Genomic DNA, 21,261 nt, shown 5'->3' with positions numbered 1-21,261 from the left:
GTTATGGAAGCCCAGGTTGCCGATAGCGGCCTTCAGCTCGTCTGCATTGTCGGGTCTGGTGTCTCTCATCTTCCTCTTGACAATACCCCACAGATTCTCTATGGGGTTTAGGTCGGGCGAATTTGCTGGCCAATCAAACACAGTGATACCATGATCATTAACCACTTCAATACCGGGCACTTATACACCTTCCTGCCCAGGCCAATGTTCAGCTTTCAGCGCTGTCGCACTTTGAATAACAATTGCGCGGTCATACAACACTGTACCCAAACTAAATTTTTTTCAATTTGTTCCCACAAATAGAGCTTTCTTTTGGTGGTATTCGATCACCTCTGGGATTTTTATTTTCTGCTAAACAAATAAAAAAAAAAAAGACAGAAAATTAAAAAAAAAAAAAAATTGTGCTCTAGAATTTCCTGGTAGAGGGCTGCGCTGACTTTGGACTTGATAAAACACAGCGGACCAACACCAGCAGATGACATGGCTCCCCAAATCATTACTGACTGTGGAAACTTCACACTGGACCTCATGTAACTTGGATTCTGTGCCCCTCCACTCTTCCTCCAGACTCTCAGACCTTGCTATCCAAATGAAATACAACATTTTCCACAGTCTGTGATGATTTGGGGAGCCAATGGAGCCTCCAACTGCAGTTAGGCCTGGTTCACACCTATGCGTTTTATTTTTTTTCCAGTGCTTTTTGCAGAAACACACTACAGTCCATTTAACATGGTTTCCTATGGGACACGTTTACGTCTATGCTTTTTTTTCAGCCAATCGGTTTTTGAAAATGGTCAGGGACTTTTTTTTAAAAGCAAAAAGGTACGTTTTTTGGTTCAATAGACTTCAATGGAGAAGCTGCAGAAAAGCATTTATTGCGTTTTTTTGCCACAATTTGTGTTTTTTAATCAGCCCAACAAGAAATTGGCCAAAAAAACCAAAAGCATAAAAAAAAATTAAAAAAATGCATCAAACGTGGGATAAATGCATGTGTAAAGACACAAAACACTGCAAAAACAGATCAAAAGCAAACTGCATAGGTGTGAACCTTCAAGAGTTCTAATTCTTAACAACTCTATCTTAAATAAAGAAAACACTGTGGATATGAACATGCTTTAACCGCTTCAGCCCCAGAAGATTTTACCACCTTCCTGATCAAAGCACTTTTTGCGATTCGGCACTGCGTCGCTTTAACTGATAATTGCGCGTAAACAGACAGTTGCACCCAAACAAAATTGACGTCCCTTTTTTCCCACAAATAGAGCTTTCTTTTGGTGGTATTTGATCACCTCTGCGGTTTTTATTTTTTGCGCTATAAACAAAAAAAGAGCAACAATTTTCGCTATAATAAATATCCAAATTTTATTTTTTTTTTTTAAAAAGCAAATTTCTCAGTTTAGGCCGATATGTATTCTTCTACATATTTTTGGTAATAAAAATCGCAATAAGCGTATATTGATTGGTTTGCGCAAAAGTTATAGTGTCTACAAAATAGGGGATAGATTTATAGCATTTTTATTATTATTTTTTTTTACTAGTAATGGCGGCGATCTGCGATTTTTATCATGACTGCGACATTATGGCGGACACATCGGACAATTTTGACACATTTTTGGGACCCTTGGCATTTACACAGCGATCAGTGCTATAAAAATGCATTGATTACTGTAAAAATGTCACTGGCAGGGAAGGGGTTAACACTAGGGGGCGATCAAGGGGTTAATTGTGTTCCCTATGTGTGTGTTCTAACTGAAGGGGGGAGGGGACTTGCTACGGGAGGAGATAGATCGGTGTTCATACCTTGTATAAACACACAATCTGTCTCTTCTCCCCTCAGAGAACCGGGATCTCTGTGTTTACACACAGAGATCCCGGTTCTCGCCGTGTCACGAATGATTGCAGGAGCCCGGCAGTCATCGAGACCACAGGGCACTTGCATTGGCTCTGGGGGCGAGCAGCAGGCGCGCGCCTCTAGTGGCCACCAGAAGAAGCGACGTAACATGACGGCAATTCGCGCAGCCGAGCCATGTTGCCGCAGTACAACTGCGGCGGCTGGTTGGCAAGTGATTAATGGGCACAAAGACACCTTCATTTTAAAGTGGCCCTGTATGAAACAGAATATGGAGGCTGCCATTGCCGACCTTTCCTTGAAAAAAAAAAAAGCTCCTTTAACGTGATTGTAAAGTCTCGTTTGTGGTTTTTTTTTTATAAACATGTTAGTTATTCTTACCTCCTCTGTGCAGTTGGTTTTGCACAGAGCAGCCCGGATCCTCCTCTTCTCGGGTTCCTCTTTGCTGCTCCTGGCCCCTCCCTCCTATCGAGTGCCCCCACAGTCAGCAGCTTTCTATGGGGGAACTGGAGCAGAGTCACAGCTTACTGTGTCCATTCAGACACAGAGACCTGGCTCCGCCCCTTCTCTCCCCTGATTGACTGACTTTGATTGACAGCTGCGGGAGCCAATGGCGCAGCCCCTGTGTCTCAGCCAATCAGGAGCAGAGCCCCGGCCGGCTTAGACATTCGTGAGCATCGCTGCAGAGAGAGAAAGGGGGCTCAGGTAAGTAATTGGGGGGTGCTGGGGAAACTGCTACACACAAAAGTTTTTTTTATCCTAATGCATTAAGATTAAAAAAAACCTCCTGCCTTTAACAAATCCTTTAATTCTTTGAAGTCTGCCTCAAAGCAAATCTAAACTCCAGATCTGCATACACGTTCAGCATTAGTGGCTTGAAAAGTAGAGACATCAAAGTGCCAGGAAACTGCACCCATGCCTCCTTTAGGCCCCTTTCACACTGGGGTGGTAGGGAGCATAGGCGGTAAAACAGCGCTATTTTTAGCGCTGTTTTACCGCGGTATTCGGCCGCTAGCGGTGCAGTTTTAACCCCCCCGCTGGCGGCCGAAAAAGGGTTAAAACCCCTCGTATAGCGCGGCTATAGCCGCGGTATTACCGCGGTATAGCCGCGCTGTCCTATTGATTTCAATGGGAAGGAGCGGTGAATACACCGCTCCTTCACCGCTCCAAAGATGTGGCTTGCAGGAGATTTTTTCTTCTCCTGCCAGCGCACCGCTTTAGTGTGAAAGCCCTCGGGCTTTCATACTGAACAAACAGCGGAGGGTGTTTAGGGGCGGTTTGCAGGCGCTATTTTTAGCGCAATAATGCCTGCAAACCGCCCCAGTGTGAAAGGGGCCTTATTGCTGGGACAGGAAACTAAATAAAAAAAAAAACGATCAATATTCAGTCTGTGTGAACACAGGAGCAGTGCAGGTTCAGAGAGCATTTTCACAATTAAAATAAATGAATACACCGTGCTAGCTGCTAATTATTAGTAAATAAACAGATAACACATAATATGACAACACTGTAGTCACGTTAAATAACAGCCCCAATCAAGTGATAATTGTGCTAAAAAATAACGCAATCCGTGTTTCTTGGTGCTCAGACAAGGTACCCCCCACATGGATATGAACTCACCCCTCAATATGGACCAACCATCTCTAGTGTGGTCAGATAAGCGTGTCGGGGAGATCCCTGAAGATTTTCTTCAGCTGACAATTCCTGGTGTGGATATACCTCATGCAAGTAGATATGAAAGGAGGGACTTCATTGCGCAATACCGTTTAAAAAAAGTTTATTCAAAAATCTTAAAATAGTCACATATCAATAAAAAAAACTCACATGTAAGGGTGCCTGTGGCCTGGCACCCGGTGTGAATAGCAGGTGATTTTTCTGGGAAATCGGCCTACAAACAATGGTAAACCGCTCACAATGATAGTGAATTAAGATTCACCAAAATTCACCAAATGAATATTAACATCAGCCATGGTAGCCGAATATTGTTTTTATTTTATTTTTTTTTAGTTGAGTTTTAACTGTCAAACCAAAACTACTATTACATCACTCCACGGCTCTTTAACCATGTGATCGGCTGTGTCCAATCACAGCCGGTCACCTGTAAACAAGGAGATGCCGGTAATCGGCTCTCCTCGCCTCACACTGACAGAGTGTGAGGAGGGGAGACCCGATCAGCGGCATCTCCTCACAAGGGGACATCTAGGGATGTAATCAGGGAATTGATCATCAGTGCCCTGATTACAATAAATAAATACAGTGTCACAAAACAGTGCCCACCAATGCCAGCATATAGTGCCCACCAGTGGCAGCAATCAGTGCCCACCACTACCCACAAGTGCCACCAATCAGTGCCCATTAGCGATGCCAGTCAGTGCTGGCAATTAGTGCTGCCTATCAGTGCTGCCCATCACTGCTGTCGATCAATGCCCATCAGTACCGCCTATCCGTGCCGACCAGTGCCGTCTATCAGTGCCCATAAGTGCCGCCTCATCAGTGCCCACCAGTTCAGACTATCAGTGCCGCCTCATCAGCGCACATCAGTGAAAGTAAATTTTGTAACTAGGTAATTTTTTGCTGACAGGAAAAAAAAAAGTAAAAAACATTTTTTTTTTTTTTTTTTTTTCAAAATTTTTGGTCTTTTCTTTTTGTAAAAAATGAAAAAAAACCCAGCAGTGATTAAATGCCACCAAAAGAAAGCTCTATTTGTGTGAAGAAAATGATAAAAAAAAATTTGTTTGGGTACAGTGTAGCATGACCGCGCAATTGGCATTCAAAGTGCGACAGCGCTGAAAGCTGAAAAATGGCCTGGGCAGGAAGGGGGTGTAAGTGCCCGGTAGGCAAGTGGTTAACCGATTATTCGAAACAATAATCGGGCAACTAATCGATTATGAAAATAATCGTTAGTTGCAGCCCTACTGTAATGTTCAAACACTACCTGCAGTGTCTGTTGCTGACGACTGGTAGAGATGACTTGGATATCTTCTACCTCTACTACAGACAGAATCTGGCTGGTAAATTTGAATACTTACTCAAGGCTTGAATATTGTCACGAGGACCCCACTTACAGGGTTCTTCTCCCTCCAGAAATACTGTACCTGCACAACCACATCATACACGGTTTGAAAACAACACTACAGGTCCCATCTTCCACCATAGAAGCACGACAGTGACTCCTTCCACCCTCGCCGTTGTAGTTCAACAGCACTTCTTCCAGCCAGGAAGTTGTACCTCTGTAGGGACCTTGACATTACCTCCGCAATGCACTGATCACAGTTGCAATGTACAGCAGGCCTGAATGCAGAAATCAAACGAATGCCCTTTTTTCTTTTTACTAAAGTCGATGCATTCATTACATTTTTTTCCCAAAAAGTGAATTCTACTTTTAAAAAGCACGTAACCCCAGAACAAAAAAATTTAATATATTGCAGCTTACCAGTCCTTAGATGTGGTGGCTGCATTAGTTTTTCAGGCATTTTTTCCTATACTGTCACCTGGTAATCCTGCCAGGAACCCCATATGCTGTCACAACGTGGGGGCTCTGGGGGAAGGGTGTTTGGTCCTTAGCACCAGTCTTTCTCATCCTTTTCAAACAGAGGAACCCTTGAAATAGTTCTCCGGTCTCTGGGAACCCCTGCTAAAAATTAGAAATCTACAATTCATAATACATTAGTGTGATGGTCAGTGGGAAGAATGGTCCTTACTCTTGTGGTCATTGGGAAGAATTACCTCCTTACAGATAGCTAAAAAGATCAATGGGATCTTGGGAATAGTGGGAACTTATCTGAGAGGCAGAACTTGCCCAATGCTGAAGGAACCCCTAGCAACCTCTGGAGGAACCCTGGTTGAGAATCACTGTGTTACACCCTAAATACAGGTGTAACATGTTGCTAAAAGGTGAACCAATCCCTTTACCTGCCTTGCTCGGATACAGTAGCCAGGAGTTGAACAATACGAGCTACACAATGATGCCAAAGCAAATGAAGCCTCATATAAACATTTTCTTAGAGTAGCCACAGTCCTGTCAAGTAAAAAGTCCAAGTAAGGTGAACCAACACTTACATGAGACAGAGTCACATCACAGGCAAGCAAAACGTAAAAATCAACCATTTTTATTCAGACATACAATTGCCAGACACAGGACATAAAGTGGGAAGTCGGAGTCTCTGTAAAATTTCCAGGGTCCACACCAACCACCTTCTCCTGAGCTGGACAAGGCCGGTGTTACCAGGGAGGAGACATGGGGTGCGGGTTCTGTAGGTAGGACATGACCACTGCTGAGATGGACAACCTGCAAGAATGCAATAAAACAGCTTTAAGGCTAAAAATGCACAATAAACATAATTCCAACAGTGCATTACATAAAGGTGGATATAAAACTTGTCTTTATGGCACACATATAGTACAGAAACATTGTGACATTTGCGGACTTGAAAAAGGTCAGGATAGACTAAATCTGTTTCCTGCTGTACCTCATTAATACTGCATTCTATTGAAAACAATAGCTACTTTGAGAAGCAGAGGGGATGTTGCATTCATTGTGCATAATATTGGGGGTCTCAACCACTAGCAAGCAGAAGTGGCGAGTTGCAGAAGTACAGAAACCTTCTGCAGGCTCATAAAGCAGTTAGTGTAGTGAAAAGCAGGGAGATTAGATAATAGGGACTGCTTAAAGAGTCAGAGGAGGCACACTAACTCTTCTCTATACTAGTGGGTAGGCAGACAGAACCTTTTGGCTTGGTCAAGGTATCTCCATCCATGTAGCAAACTGAGCATCCCAGACCCACACTGTATTCACATTTTTATTTGTAGAATAAAGATTTTATATAATAATATCAGTATAAACTTTTGAATCATCAGTTAGGTAAAGCTGACCACAATCTTTATGTAGCGGTGTAGCTGCCACTAGTAACAGACAATCCACCAATTCACCCTGCTGCCAGACTTCATATATCACTTGCAGAGACAATGAACAGTCTTTTGTTGGTTTTGTTTTTGTTGTTTTATTGGGGGGTACAACTTGGTTGGGGAAAAAGGTATATGGGATGCCCATAGGATTGTTTAATTGCTATCATTTTCTAAAAATCACACACACTAGCACATAGTTGGAGCCAGAAGAGATGATGTGCATTTATAATGGGTATGAATCTCCTCCTGCATCTCCATGCAGACTGTTGCTCCTCCTCTGCTTAACTCCCGCAGACTATTCCTTCTAAGAATTCCCCATCCAGTACCGCCTAAAAGATTATTAATATAGGAGGGGTGAAAGGCTAACCTAGGTTATTCTGGTAGTGCCACATCCAATAAACAAGTTATAAAGCATTCAATAGCTGGATGCTGGGAGGTGTGGCTGATCTGTGCAAAACCCCTCCTTGATAAGCCATGGTTATCAATCCTGTCTCTTTTTTTGACTTACCATCAGGGACTCCATTTGCCTCAGTATATCACTCTGGCCACCATGTTGCCGCGGAATGTGGGGGGAACCTCCTATTTGTGAGGACACGTCCACTCAATTTACACCTACAGACCTTTTTGATGCCCACGGTGCCGTAAGAGCAGCAATCCTATCAGTATTAATATTCAATGCTATTTTGACTTCAGATTTTTAATGCAACCCAACGAAACATAACAACTGTCTTACCATTCAACACTATATGAACCTCTCTTCTCTCCTTTTCTGCACCCCTGAAGAAGGATTAAACTATTTCCCGAAACGCGTTGGGTGTGAGAAGAGTTCTTCTATACACTTTACCCTATGGTGATAGTAATGAACTGTATGGATATGTGTATGCTTCGTTAATAATTTTTAAATTTTGTCTTTAGATAAAATTTGTTTACTTTTATACTATTACATACTCCGTCATATTCTCTTAAATACATTTAAGTGCCTTTAAAGTCCACTCAGGGGCATATATAACGTGTAAAAGATGAGGACATCACTTTTGACCGTGTAAAAAGTGATGGTTCTAGAATTTCTTCTCCTCCTGCACAAACTTATTAATACTGAGGTTAAATAATGTCACATCTTCTTCCTTGAGCAAGAAGGACCCATTCTGAATAAATTCCCAAGCTGGCTCTGGTTGCTCACTGCTACTAGGCCTGAGGCCTGCAGCACCTCTCCCCGGAGGCCTAGTAGTTTAAAAGCATTCTTTTGGATGGTGGACTACTGTTTTCAAACAGCCCAACTTGCAAATCCTGTGCCCTCAGGCCACATCTATTTGACACAGATCCCCACAGTCTCTACCCTGATCCAGGACTCCCCATCATTGACCGTGTAGATGATGAAGACTTTGCTAATGACCGTGTAGAAGCAAAGTTCCCTCACAGACTTCCTGGCACTTCAAGCCCTCCACTGTGGTAACACTCACCGATCTTCCACTGCCCTGAGTCCTTGATAGAGAACTTGACCGGACCATGCGTTCCGACAGCTTCACCTGCCCCTCTGCTCCAGGAGTTCTTTATCGACCCCAGTGTGATGACAAAGACAATGCCAATGACCATGTAGAGGCAAAGTTCCCTCGCAGCTCTCCCTGTGCCTGCTCCTGCTCCTGCGATCGGTACACCCCCCAGATGGGGGTGCCCTCCTGCTGCTGCCTAGTACGCCATTCTGCACTTCACTCAGCCGACAACTCTCCCCAGTGGCATGTTACCTCAGCTTATATAGGAGGCCCTGCCAATACCAGATGGGGATTGGTCAGGGCTCCCACATGAGCTGCCTGCCACGCCAGTTCTAAGCCCAGCTCCTCTTCCAAAATATTCTCCCTGGAAGCAGGGGAAATGCCTCAGAACTGGGGCACAAGTGGTCACATCCACTGCTACTCTGACCACTCCCAGCCCCCAGATCAAAACAGACAGGCCTGGCTTACAGCATAGGCCTGCCTAAATTTGCCTGTGCTGACAGTTCCTAGCAAAAATCTATTACTAGCACCTACCTATTGGTAGAGGGTGCTACATTTATAATTAACATTTAATTAGAATGGTGATGTTTAGTGCTACTAACTATTCTAAAAATAAAACCAAAAGAACAATTTTCCCATAACAATGTTTGGATTATTTTTCTTTTTGGAAAATGTATTATAAACATAGGGTCAAGTAGAGGGATCTTTAACCCCTTCACACCGACGTGCGGCAAATATGCGGCTTGAAGGGGTTGTACCGGGGTGCTGCATGCAACTGCTTTTTTTTTTTTTTTTTTTTTTTTTTTTAAGAGCCGACGGTCCACTTTCTTGTGATAACAACAGATGCGGCTAAGCAGCCGCTTGGCCGTTATCCCAAGCAGCAGGAGGGGACATGGCTCACCCGGGCTCTTCGATCCCACTGGGAGGCCCAAAGCTGGAGACCCGAACAAAGCCGAAATCGGCTTCAATCGGGTCTCGGATGTAGTAACCTGGAGGCAAAGTCATGACATCACTTCTGGTTTACTGAAGAGTTAAAGGAGCCAAATGTTGAAAAAAAAAAAAAAAAAAAGTTTTCAAAACAGCCATACTTGGCGTTTTGAATGCTTTTAAGTGCAAAGGAGGGATACCAGATCTCTCCAAAAAGAGTACCTGTCACAAGGCTGTTTACATTCCTTGTGACAGCAATAAAACTGATTTTTTTTTTTCTTTAAAGGGACAGTGTAAATAAAAAAGTAGATGAATAAAAATTAAAGTGCCCTATGCCTCTGTGCTCACACGCAGAAGCATACGCAAGTCGCACCTGCAAATGTAAACAGTGTTCGAACCACATGTGAGATATCACTGCAATCTTTAGAGCAAGAGCAATAATTCTAGCAGAAGACCTTCTCTAACTCTAAACTGATAACCTGTAGACATTTTTAAAGTACCATAGTTTGTCGCCATTCCACGAGTGTGCCCAATTTTAAAGCATGACATGTTAGGTATCTATTTACTCAACGTAACAACCTATTTCACATTATACAAAAAAATTGGGCTAACTTTAATGCTTTGTTTTTTAATTCATGAAAGTGTCTTTTTTCCAAAAACATTGCATTTGAAAGACCGCTGCACAAAAATGAAAAACCAAAGGATGAACATGGACTTTAAATTGGTAGCCACCAGAAGACCCAAATGAAAGAGAACACTCAAAAATCCAAATTTATTATAACATCATAGTAAAAACCATTTTAAAATCAAATCTTGAATTTGAAACAGGTAATTTCGATACATAAGATATTGTGCCAAACAGGTGTGGCCCATGTGAACACAAAATAACCTGTAGGTATGCCCATAGATATGGTGGACTCTGTAGCTGGTATTTAGAGAAGGTCTTTCATATCAGGACCCCACAGGAAATCAAAGTACAGAGGGATCGCTACTCGTTACGCTTACAGCTTCCTCAGGGAATCCTATTGGTACTGAGAAATACAGTATACATTACAATATGCAAATACATGTATACATATTCAAAAATGAGTAATAAATCAACATCAAAAACCGGGTATATTGTATGTGTTCCACATGGGACAATAGAATTAAAAAAGGGCAGTACTTATATTTTGTGACATATATTGAGTGCTCATAAATACTTACCCAGATTACAAATCGGGAAATATTGAATGCCCAGCCCAGCTCCACAAGGAGAGGGCATACCTACAGGTTATTTTTTGTGTTCACGTGGGCCATACCTGTTTGGGACAATATCATCTGTACATATATGAAATTACCTGTTTCAAATTCAATATTTGATTTTAAAATGTTTTTTACTATGGATGTTATAATAAATTTGGATTTTTATTCAATTGAGTGCTCTCGCTTTCATTTGGGTCTACTGGTGGCTACCAATTTAAAGTCCATGTTCATTCTTTGTTTTTCTTTTTTGTATCTATATATTTGGATGTGGTGCCACAATCTGAGTCATGTCAGAACAACTTTCCACTATGCAAAAATACCGTGACAGAAAATAATGCAATGATCGCCATTTTAGTAATTTTCTAGCAAAAAAATATGGATTTTAACTTGTAAGCAACAAGTGTCAGAAAAAGGCTTAGGTATGGAGGTGTTAAGGTACAAGCAGAGGAATAGCAGTGAAATGGTGCTACACAGAAAGATCCCCACACAGGAAAAGGAAAATTTTAGGTTCTCCATATAACAGATTTGCTTGATAGGATGATTTTGCAGAAATGTCTTTTTAGAACAATGTACTAATGTGCTGTTGTGCACTCCAATGAGAGACAGCAGCAAGGCATTTCAGAGTATGGCTTATGGTGAAGTTGATAATGTGTTTCAAAAATAACAGAAATTAATGTTTCTAATTGTTATTTGAATTTTCTTGTGCAAACTCCTAAAAAGGAGAAGTACAGTCAAAGCTCGTTTGACTGTACTTTTCCTGTGGATCACAGGAGTGTAGTTCGTTCTGCACTCCTGTGACCAGTTTTCAGCAGACAGCGGGCTGACGTCACAGAGACATCCAGGCTGGGGAAAGATCGCGACCAGGAGCCTGGACCGACAGCTGGCTCAGCTTCTCAGCGTTCCGCTGAGAGCCTGAGCCAGAAGCTCCCGGCCCCTCTACAGCCCAGCACTCCACAGTCACCAGCTCTCTGCTTATGGAGCTCTGATAATCGAGCGATCAGCGATGTTTGATTGCTCAGTTCTCAGTTTTAGAGCTGGCAGGGGACCGATGCTGCATCCACCTAGGTAAGTAGGATTCCAAAAAAAACAAAAACAAAAAAAAAAAACAAAACCACACACACATACTTCTCTTTTAAGTGATTGCGTTAAATATAAAACGCTACAGCCATGGCCAAAAGTTTTGAGAATGACACAAATATTAATTTTCACAAAGTCTGCTGCTTCAGTGTTTTTAGATCTTTTTTGGCAGATGTTACTATAATATACTGAAGTACAATTACAAGAATTTCATAAGTGTTAAAGGCTTTTATTGACAATCATCTTAAGTTTATGCAAAGAGTCAATATTTGCAGGGTTTATCTTTTTTCAAGAACTCTTCAATTCACCCTGGCATGCTGTCAATCAACTTCTGTGCCACATCCTGACTTATGACAGCCCATTCTTGCATAATTAATGCTTGGAGTTTGTCAGAATTCGTGGGGGGTTTTTCACCCGCCTCTTGAGGACCGACCACACGTTCTCAATGTGATTAGGGTCTGGGGAGTTTCATGGCCATGCACCCAAAATGTTGATGTTTTGTTCCCCAAGCCACTTAATTATCACTTTTGCCTTATAGTAAAGGTGCTCCCTCATGCTGTAAAAGACATTGGGGTCGATTTACTAAAACTGGAGCACTCAAACTGGTGCAGATGTGCATGGTAGCCAATCAGTTTCTAACTTCAGCTTGTTCAATTAAGCTTTGGCAATAAAACCTAGAAATGATTGGCTTCTATGTAGAGCTGCACCAGATTTTGCACTCTGCAGTTTTAGTAAATAACCCCCATTGCTCCTCAAACTGTTCTTGGATGGTTGGGAGAAGTTGCTCTCGGAGGATGTTTTTGTACCATTTCCTATTCATGGCTGTGTTCTTAGGCAAAATTGTGAGCGGGCCCACTCCCTTGGTTGAAAGCAACAACACACTTTCTGAAAATTAATAATTTGTGTCATTCTCAAAACTTTTGGCCACAGCTGTATATTCTGGGCGATCTCGTGTGAGAATTGTCCAGGAGTGGAGCCCAAAAGCCTGAGCTCCTGTATACATGATAGGTCTTGGCACACGATGTCCAACCTCCATGGGTGCCAATCCCTCGGCTTTCTAATCTTCACGTTTACTTGGCAACTCTTCTTTTCTATAAAAACCCTTAAAACCTTTCAATGTGTGCAGAGGATGTGGTTTTCTTTATCAGATCTATGTACCTTCTAGAACTGGATCAACAGGCATACAAGGATTCCGCTTTAAAGTTACAGCAATGTATTAGACATCAAGAACGGGACAGAAGAGAGCTTCTTGTAAATATGCACCAAAATTATAGAATACACGCTCTAAATTTCTTCATTGTGGGGCGTGGCCTGGACCGCATGGTATGAGGAGTGCAATCCGGAACCTCCGCGTGAGAAATATCCGTTTCTACTTATCCTCTGGCTAAATCTGACTTTTTCAACCTGCTACACACAGCCTGCTTCCTCCCTCACCTCCTATCATCATATCGCCGCTGAAAAAGGTGACTGACACGATTGCAAGGCTGAACAAATACTGGCTAAAGGAGAAGGGGAGGCCGGGAGAAAATGGCGCCGATGCGCCCCCCTCTTCAGACTTGGCCGCAGAAGACAGAGCCCGAGTACTGGAGGCAATTTCGGGCTGCAAAAGTACTCTAACATGCAAGATCGATGTGTCCCTGATCAGACAGGACCTACAGAAACTCAGGGACCGGGTGACAGAGACAGAGACCCGCATCAGCCGTGTGGAAGATGAAATGCCGCCATTACAGGTCGCCACTGAATGAATGCAGCACCAACTGAACACAATACTTTCCAAAAAAACTGATGAAAAAGAAATTAATACTCAGCGCTGCCTCTCTATATCATAATTTGCATCTACTTACATCAAATATATGTCATATAACAAAATATACAGCAAAGTGCTGAAGTGCCAATAAATTCATACAATATGATACAATAAGGTGCAAAGAATAAAGTGCAATCAATAAAGTTCATCTATTGTGGAGTACGGAAATGGTGACACATAGGTGTAATCTTGGTGACTTCCTGTGTTCCCCTCCTGGGTCCCCACTCACCAGATAGTGAAAATCAAAGCGCCTTTATGTTTAAAGATGGTATCTTCTGTCCAGCAAAATGGATAAGTTGGTTGTACCTGAGAGAATGGAATGGAATGGAACCTTCTCTCCTCCACCACTTGTTATGGGTCCTACATACTTTACTCAATCATAGGTGATTGCAATGGTAAAGTTCGGACAAGTGAAGAGAGAGAGGATATAGTGTAATACTGCAAGATTTATTTAAAAGGTTTAAAATCATTACACTTACATCAAAAATGTTTAAAATGTGCAAAATTGCCGCCTTGGCATCCAAACAGCCTTCACAGATAGTCCTTAGCTTGACATGTTTCGCCCCTCCCACTGGGCGTCATCAGAAGCTTCTGATGACGCCCAGTGGGAGGGGCGAAACATGTCAAGCTAAGGACTATCTGTGAAGGCTGTTTGGATGCCAAGGCGGCAATTTTGCACATTTTAAACATTTTTGATGTAAGTGTAATGATTTTAAACCTTTTAAATAAATCTTGCAGTATTACACTATATCCTCTCTCTCTCTTCACTTGTCCGAACTTTACCATTGCAATCACCTATGATTGAGTAAAGTATGTAGGACCCATAACAAGCGGTGGAGGAAAGAAGGTTCCATTCCATTCCATTCTCTGAGGTACAACCAACCTATCCATTTTGCTGGACAGAAGATACCATCTTTAAACACAAAGGCGCATTGATTTTCACTATCTGGTGAGTGGGGACCCAGGAGGGGAACACAGGAAGTCACCAAGATTACACTTATGTGTCACCATTTCCGTACTCCACAATAGATGAACTTTATTGATTGCACTTTATTCTTTGCACCTTATTGTATGAATTTATTGGCACTTTAGCACTTTGCTGTATATGTTGTTATATGACATATATTTGATGTAAGTAGATGCAAATTATGATATAGAGAGGCAGCGCTGAGTATTAATTTCTTTTTCATCAGTTTTTTGGGGGTACTTACCTCACACTACAGCAGCAGCCCCATTGCATACATCTTGTGTGTGTGTGTGTGTGTGTGTGTGTGTGTGTGTGTGTGTGTATCCAGACATACACACACATTTACATTTTGCATTCACTAAAAATACTTTATTTACATTTGTTTTTTTTCACTCACTATATTCACTCCACGGCGCGGGTCCATTCTCATTATTTACAATACTTTCCAAGCAAGATGACATGGAGAATAGGCTGTGATGCTGTAATCTTCGTTTTGTGGAGCTTCCCGAAGGAGCGAAGGGATCCGACCTCCCTTCGTTTTTAGAAAACCTGCTCATCTCAACCTTTGGAAGGCCTGCATTCGCCACCTCCTTCGTGGTTGAACCAGCTCATCGCCTAGCTGCCAGACCCCCTCCACAAGGTGCACATCCCCCCCCCCCCCGCACCTTCATTGCAAAGCTCCTTATTTTTAGAGACCGGGATGCCATCCTCCGCCTCACAAGACTGAAAGGCAACATCCCCTTCAGGAACGGTGAAATCAAGGTGTTTCCAGAATTCGCCGTGGAGGTCCAGAAAAAGAGGGCGCACTTCACAGAAGCCAATCGACAGCTAAGAATCCGGCACTACACTTACTCCATGCTGTTCCCTGCCAGGCTTAGCGTGGCAGTAGAAGACAGAGCCCAATTCTTCGGCACACCAGAGGCGTTTTGTTGCCATTGCTGGAGGACCGCGCAGCACCCAATCAGGCCCCTGTATAAGATTTGTACCAGACACCAGCCATCCTGGCTCTACAAAGAGGGATCGCATACTAGACACCTGACACGCTTTGACGAGGATCGCAGGAGAAAGGTACTATGTGACCGACCCCTATCCTGACACTAAATAAGATTGTAAGCCCCTTTTTGTGCAGAAGACTTCCACTTTGTGCCCCACACTCTGGAACTTTTGGGCTAATTCCTACTCCCCTACCCCCTGACTCAAGAATCCATGGTAGGAAAGTGAAGAAGCCACAACAATTAGACAATCTCAAGCTGCCACCCGTTTTGATTCCCGAGTCATGGGTGTACATCCTCCTATCCTGTTATTTCCCCCCTGTATGTCATCCTGGAAGCCCTATACTGGGGATCGCTCCTCTCACACTGCTGTTCATTCTTCAGCGGACGTACGTCCCCCTAGATATGGGAGTCCCACCAGACCCCGCTGTTTCATTTCACAATTGCGATGTTAGTAATGGAATCCAAGCATTTTTTGGTCAAGGGCTTGGATGCTGCGTACCCAGCCAGGTCAGTGCATGTGTTCAAATATGCTTAAAAGTTTTTTGTTATAAGTTTATCGTTCTTCAATTTTTAGTTATGACGCACAGATATGCATGCTTATGTACAGATAATAGTGTTAACTGCAGGCAACTTCCAGGTGCACACGTAGGCATACCTTCCATGCCCCCTCAGATTTTGCACATATACTCCATCTCCACTGGCTCGGGCTGCACAGACAACACCTCCCACCTATACAGTGGGGTCGTGGCTGCCTACCGATGTGGATTGGGGTGAACATCAATAGACTGACTATACAATTATGTCTAGTTTAAAATGCCTCACGTAGAATGTCAGACCCAAACCCAAGAGAAATGCTGCTCTGACTTATCTTAAGGCACAGCGAGCAGACATTATGGTGCTAGTTTAAACCCACCTTACAGGTCAGCTGCTACTGTTCCTTTAAGAGGCCCTGGGTGGGATGGTTGTATCAAGCCCCCTACACTACAAACTCTAGAGGTATCGCAATACTGGTGGCCAAGACAGCCCAATTCTCTATGCTGAGGTCCGATCCACAGGGCAGGTTCCGGTTTATGCATGCCATGCTGAACGGACTGGAACTTTTATTGTTGGCATACTATATACCCTCCACCCCCATTCCAATTCAACATCCTGACTGAGGGATTAGCATTCACATGTCACAATTCCCGTCTGTTCCGGCAGTGTAGCTGGGGGATTTTAACACTGTGCTTGACGCTAGTTTAGATAGAATTACCTCAACGCCTTTAACCAACCCCACGCCTCCCTCACGAGATTCGGGAAACTTCTGAACGAATTTGCATTGGTAGATAGCTGGAGACATAGCCACCCAACAGATAGGGCTTTCTCATGCTTCCCAGCAACACACAATACCATGTCACGTATAGATCTAATTTTAATCTCTCGCTCCCTTTTGCCTCTTCTGAGTGATATGGAATTCACCCCATGTACACCAACGGACCATGCCCCATATTGGATCGAACTTAGGCTGAACTCCCCCCTCTTCTTATGCCTGGAGGCTCAACCCTTTTTGGCTATCAGTTGCTCCTGATTTGGAGGGAGCAGGAGAGGAGCGGGAGTTCCTTTTCCGGGTTAACAGAGATTCAGCCCCATTTGAAACTGTATGGGACTCATTTAAATCCCATGTCCGTATGATACTCTCCCAACAAATCTCTAGATATAGGAGGACCTCTACCCAGGTAATCAAACAGGCTGAACAAAGAATGGCAGAGGTAGAGAAGGCCTTTACTGATAACCCCACACCAGATGCGGCAAACCAGGTAAAACTGCAAGCTCGCATAGTGAATAATCTCCACTTTTAGAAAGCAGAAAGGAAAATCTTTTACGGCAAACAAAGGGTATACGAGTATGGAGAGCGTGTAGGGTGCCTATTGGTCTACCTGGCACATTTGGAACACAAACCACCCACTGTGGTCTCGTTGCGAGATGCAGCTGGCACCTTGACTCGTGACCCGGATAGGGTGGCCAGTGAATTTTGCTCCTTTTACGCATCCCTATACTCGTCCACCACCAATAACTCTGGAGAGGATATAGCTGACTTTCTATCCACCATTGACTTTCCTCAGCTAACTTCCTCTCAAGTTCAGATGTTGGAGGCCTCCATTTCCAAAGATGATATTGTGGAAGCAATGTCCCATCTCGATTGCTCCAAAGCCCCTGGTTCAGACGGTCCCCCCCTTGAATTTTATACAAACTATAGTGAGATCTTAGTCCCTAAGTTACATGAACTGCTTACACATATATTTAAATCAGGCTCCCTCCCAAAATCTATGAGCGCAGCCTTCATTGTACTTATACCCAAACCTAGCAAGGATCCAGAACTCCCTGAATCATACCACCCAATCTCCCTACTACAACTAGACATTAAGATATTGGCCAAGGTCCTGGTGCTGAGGTTAAACAAGGTGATCCTGAATCTTATCCATCCCGACCAAACTGGGTTTATGCCTGCGAAAAACACGGCATTTAACCTGCGTAGGCTTTACATGAATCTACAGGCTGAACATGACCGGATAGGCTCCTGAGCGGTAGTGTCCCTAGATGCCGCAAAAGCATTTGATTCTGTGGAATGGGACTACCTCTGGGAATGTCTGGCCAGGTTTGGCTTCGAGTCCAATTTTATCAAATGGATTCAGCTTCTCTATCAAACTCCAAGAGCCAGGATCTTGTTCAATGGTATAACTTTAGATGCGTTCCCTTTGTAAAGGGGCACAAGTCAGGGCTGTCCCCTTTTCCCCCCTATTATATGCTCTGGCGGTGGAGCCACTAGCAAGCAACGTCGCTCCGTGCACATCCTGGGGTCAGAGGCTTATGTTGTGCACAACTGACTGAAACAGTTATTCCGTGACACAAGAGCGGACTGGTCCGACGGACAATTCGACCGTGTGTGGGCTTCATCGGACCTGCAGCGGACTTTTTCGGTCGAAAATTTGACGGACTTTAGATTTGGAACATGTTTCAAATCTTTACGTCGGAACTCTGCTGGACCCAGTTCCTATCGAAAAGTCCGCTCGTTTGTATGCTAGTCTGATGGACGAAAACCGACGATAGAGCAGCTATTGGCTATCAACTTTCTTAGTTTAGTCCGATCGTACGTCATCACGTACGAATCCGTCGGACTTTGGTGTGATCGTGTGTAGGCAAGTCCGTTCGTTGGGAAAGTCCGTTGGAAGTCCGTCAGATAGTCCGTCAGATAGTCCGTCAGATAGTCCGTCAGATAGTCCGTCAGATAGTCCGTCAGACAGTCCGTCAGACAGTCCGTCGGACCAGTCCAGTCGAAAAAGTCCGCTCGTGTGAACACGGCATTAGTTTATACGGAGACGACATGTTATGATACCTGGAAGATGCGGGACATTCTCTACTGACAGCTTTAGAAACTATAAAACAATTTGGGCATTATTCAGGCTTACAGATCAATTGGGGCAAATCCCAGATCCTCCCCTTAGACATAGGGGCCCCAACAGAGACGCAGGCCTCTTCCCCTTTATTTCGAATTAGCGCAATGAAATACCTAGGCATTTAAATCACCCGGTCCCCGGAAGAATATGTTAAACTGAACTTAGAACCTCTATTTACGATCCTAAATTCAAAAACACAGACATGGACCAGACTGCCTTTGTGCGTCATGGGCCATATAAACGTAATTAAAATTATTCTACTGCTCAAATTCTTATACGTCCTATGGCATGCCCCTGAATATAAACCCCTGCAGATCTTTAAATCCTTAGAAGCCATTCTCAACTCCTTTGTGTGGGGCAAGGCACGGCACAAACTGTCCCGGCAAATGCTGAAGAACACCACTGATTTAGGGGGCACGGCACTGCTGGACTTTAATATGTACTACCTGGCAGCCCAATTGTCTCACTTTTTCTACATAGACAAAGAAGATAGGGATCATTATCTGGCCTTAGTATGCTCTCCCTTCACTCGAATACACAAGCACCCCTTCCAGCTTCTCTTCAGGGATCCTGGTGACCCATGGACTCTGGGTAGTCGAAAGGGTTTGCTATATAACCACTGCAAGGTGTGGGAGGTGGTGAGACATAAACTTAAGACCCCCCCCCCTACACGCACAAACAGACATCCCTATGGGACAACCCTTGCTTACCCAAACTACTACAGCTACCTGATCACAGCCTGTGCATCAACGGGGGGGGTGGTTTACCTAGCAGACATGTATTGTGGAGAAGTCCTAAAGTCGTTCCAGCAACTTAAGGAAGATTTTGGCCTCCCCAATTCCATGCACTTTCGCTACCTCCAGCTCCGCCACACCCTACAGACCCAATTCCGAGACCCCCCCCCCCCCCCCCCAAACCTGGAACAAATAGATATTCTATGTGCAATATCTGGGCTGGAGTCTCAAAACCTAATATCTACATTTTACACCTGTCTCCTACGTCCAAATGCTACGGCTCTTGCATACCAGCTAAAAGATCGATGGACTGGGGACGTGGGGGAGATGGAGGAGGACGAATGGGAGGAGGTGCTGGATGCCTGCAAAAAAAATATCCCCCAAGATCTCGGACCGCCTAACACAGCTATACATTTTACACAGGACTTACCTGACCCCCTCACGACCAGCCAAGTATAGAGACAACTACAGCCCACTTTGCCCCAGATGTGGGGGTTCCACTGGCACTTTCTTTCATATTTGTATGGTCTTGCCCGGTAATTCGGGATTATTGGTCCCAAATTGTGAAATTTATACATGACAAGATGGGCTCCTCCCTCACACTATGCCCCAAACAATGCTTACTGGGAGCGTTCCCAGACCCAGACTTCAATAAGTTCCACCACATATTTCTACAGGAAACACTGTTTAGAGCCAGACTACTCATAGCACGGAAATTGCTTAGGTCGCTACCACCTGCCGTTCAGGAGTGGATCGCCGCAATTAACAATGTGCTACCCTACAAAAAGGAGCTTTATGTTCACAGAGGTTGCCCTGCCAAATATGGAGAGATTTGGGATGCCTGGCTGGAGGAAGCCTCCACTTGTAATGAGCTGGACGAGGACTCCATCTGATCAGGGGGAGGACAGAATAGGCAAATTCAACTTACAATACACTAGTGGAGTCGAGAGGTGATATGTTACTATTAACATTTACTTGTGTCTGCACTATTATCAAAGAATAATTCATTTATTTTTCTTTGTTTCATCTTTCTCTCCTTGAAACTGTACAACAATTGCATCAGAATTACTAATATCTTGTAACTATGCATTCTTTAGAAACTAAGAACGTTATTTGTAAAAAAGAAATTTCTTCATTGCTCTGCATTTCCTGCCATAGATAAGAGTAAAAACACAATTTACAGGGGTGCTTTTGGCATTGGGTGTGACTTCCACACACGTTTGAAACTGTACAACTTCAGATCTTTGTTTTATTATAACATCCAAACAGAATTTAAAATTTAGCTCCTTTGAATGAGATTTAAAGCCTCATCTCTGGAGTAAGATTGGGAGGGGAACCGCTAGAAAAAAAAAAAAAAAAGTAGTGAATTATTCAAGAGGAACTGCAGTCTGCTCACATAATTTGTAATAAAAACATCTTTGCCATTCTGAAGCTTCCCTCCAACCACTTTGCATATTATTTTATATATACTGTGATTCTGTACTTGCCAAATATGCTGCAAAAATCTCCCTCCACTGGCTGCAACCAGTTTTACTGTGGGCAGCTTAAGTCTGATCACTTCCTGGATTTACACAGAGGCACACCTCCAGCTCTGCAGCTCTCATTGGCCCCCTTAAGACTCATCCCCCCTCCCTTCCTGGCAAACTCTCAGGAGAGTGTGAGAGAGAGCTGTGCATGATGTCATAAGCCTAGGCTTTTTACAAGACAAGAAACAGGAAGTGGGCTGTATAAGGTATTTACTGGCAGAAAAAAAAAAAAAAAAAAGTTTTACTATCCAAAGTTAAAACAAGGGCAGAAGATTTAATAGATGGAAAGATGAAAAAAATGACTG

The 21,261-nt window shown here is 43.6% G+C and overlaps 1 protein-coding gene across 1 annotated transcript in view; it reads right to left on the bottom strand.

The window, feature by feature from the left end:
* Window positions 1-5,942: 5,942 nt before the first annotated feature.
* The window catches only part of WDR83OS (WD repeat domain 83 opposite strand), a 35,584-nt gene continuing 20,265 nt past the window's right edge, over window positions 5,943-21,261 (bottom strand). The window contains exon 4 of the mRNA XM_073622729.1: window positions 5,943-6,137. Within this exon, the coding sequence (XP_073478830.1) occupies window positions 6,071-6,137 (67 nt within the window). The 3' untranslated portion in view covers window positions 5,943-6,070. The remainder of the gene's footprint in view (window positions 6,138-21,261) is intronic.

This window comes from Aquarana catesbeiana, linkage group LG03 (assembly GCF_042186555.1).
Source record: "Aquarana catesbeiana isolate 2022-GZ linkage group LG03, ASM4218655v1, whole genome shotgun sequence".
NCBI lineage: Eukaryota > Metazoa > Chordata > Amphibia > Anura > Ranidae > Aquarana > Aquarana catesbeiana.
This window is presented reverse-complemented; position numbering and strand designations above follow the sequence as displayed.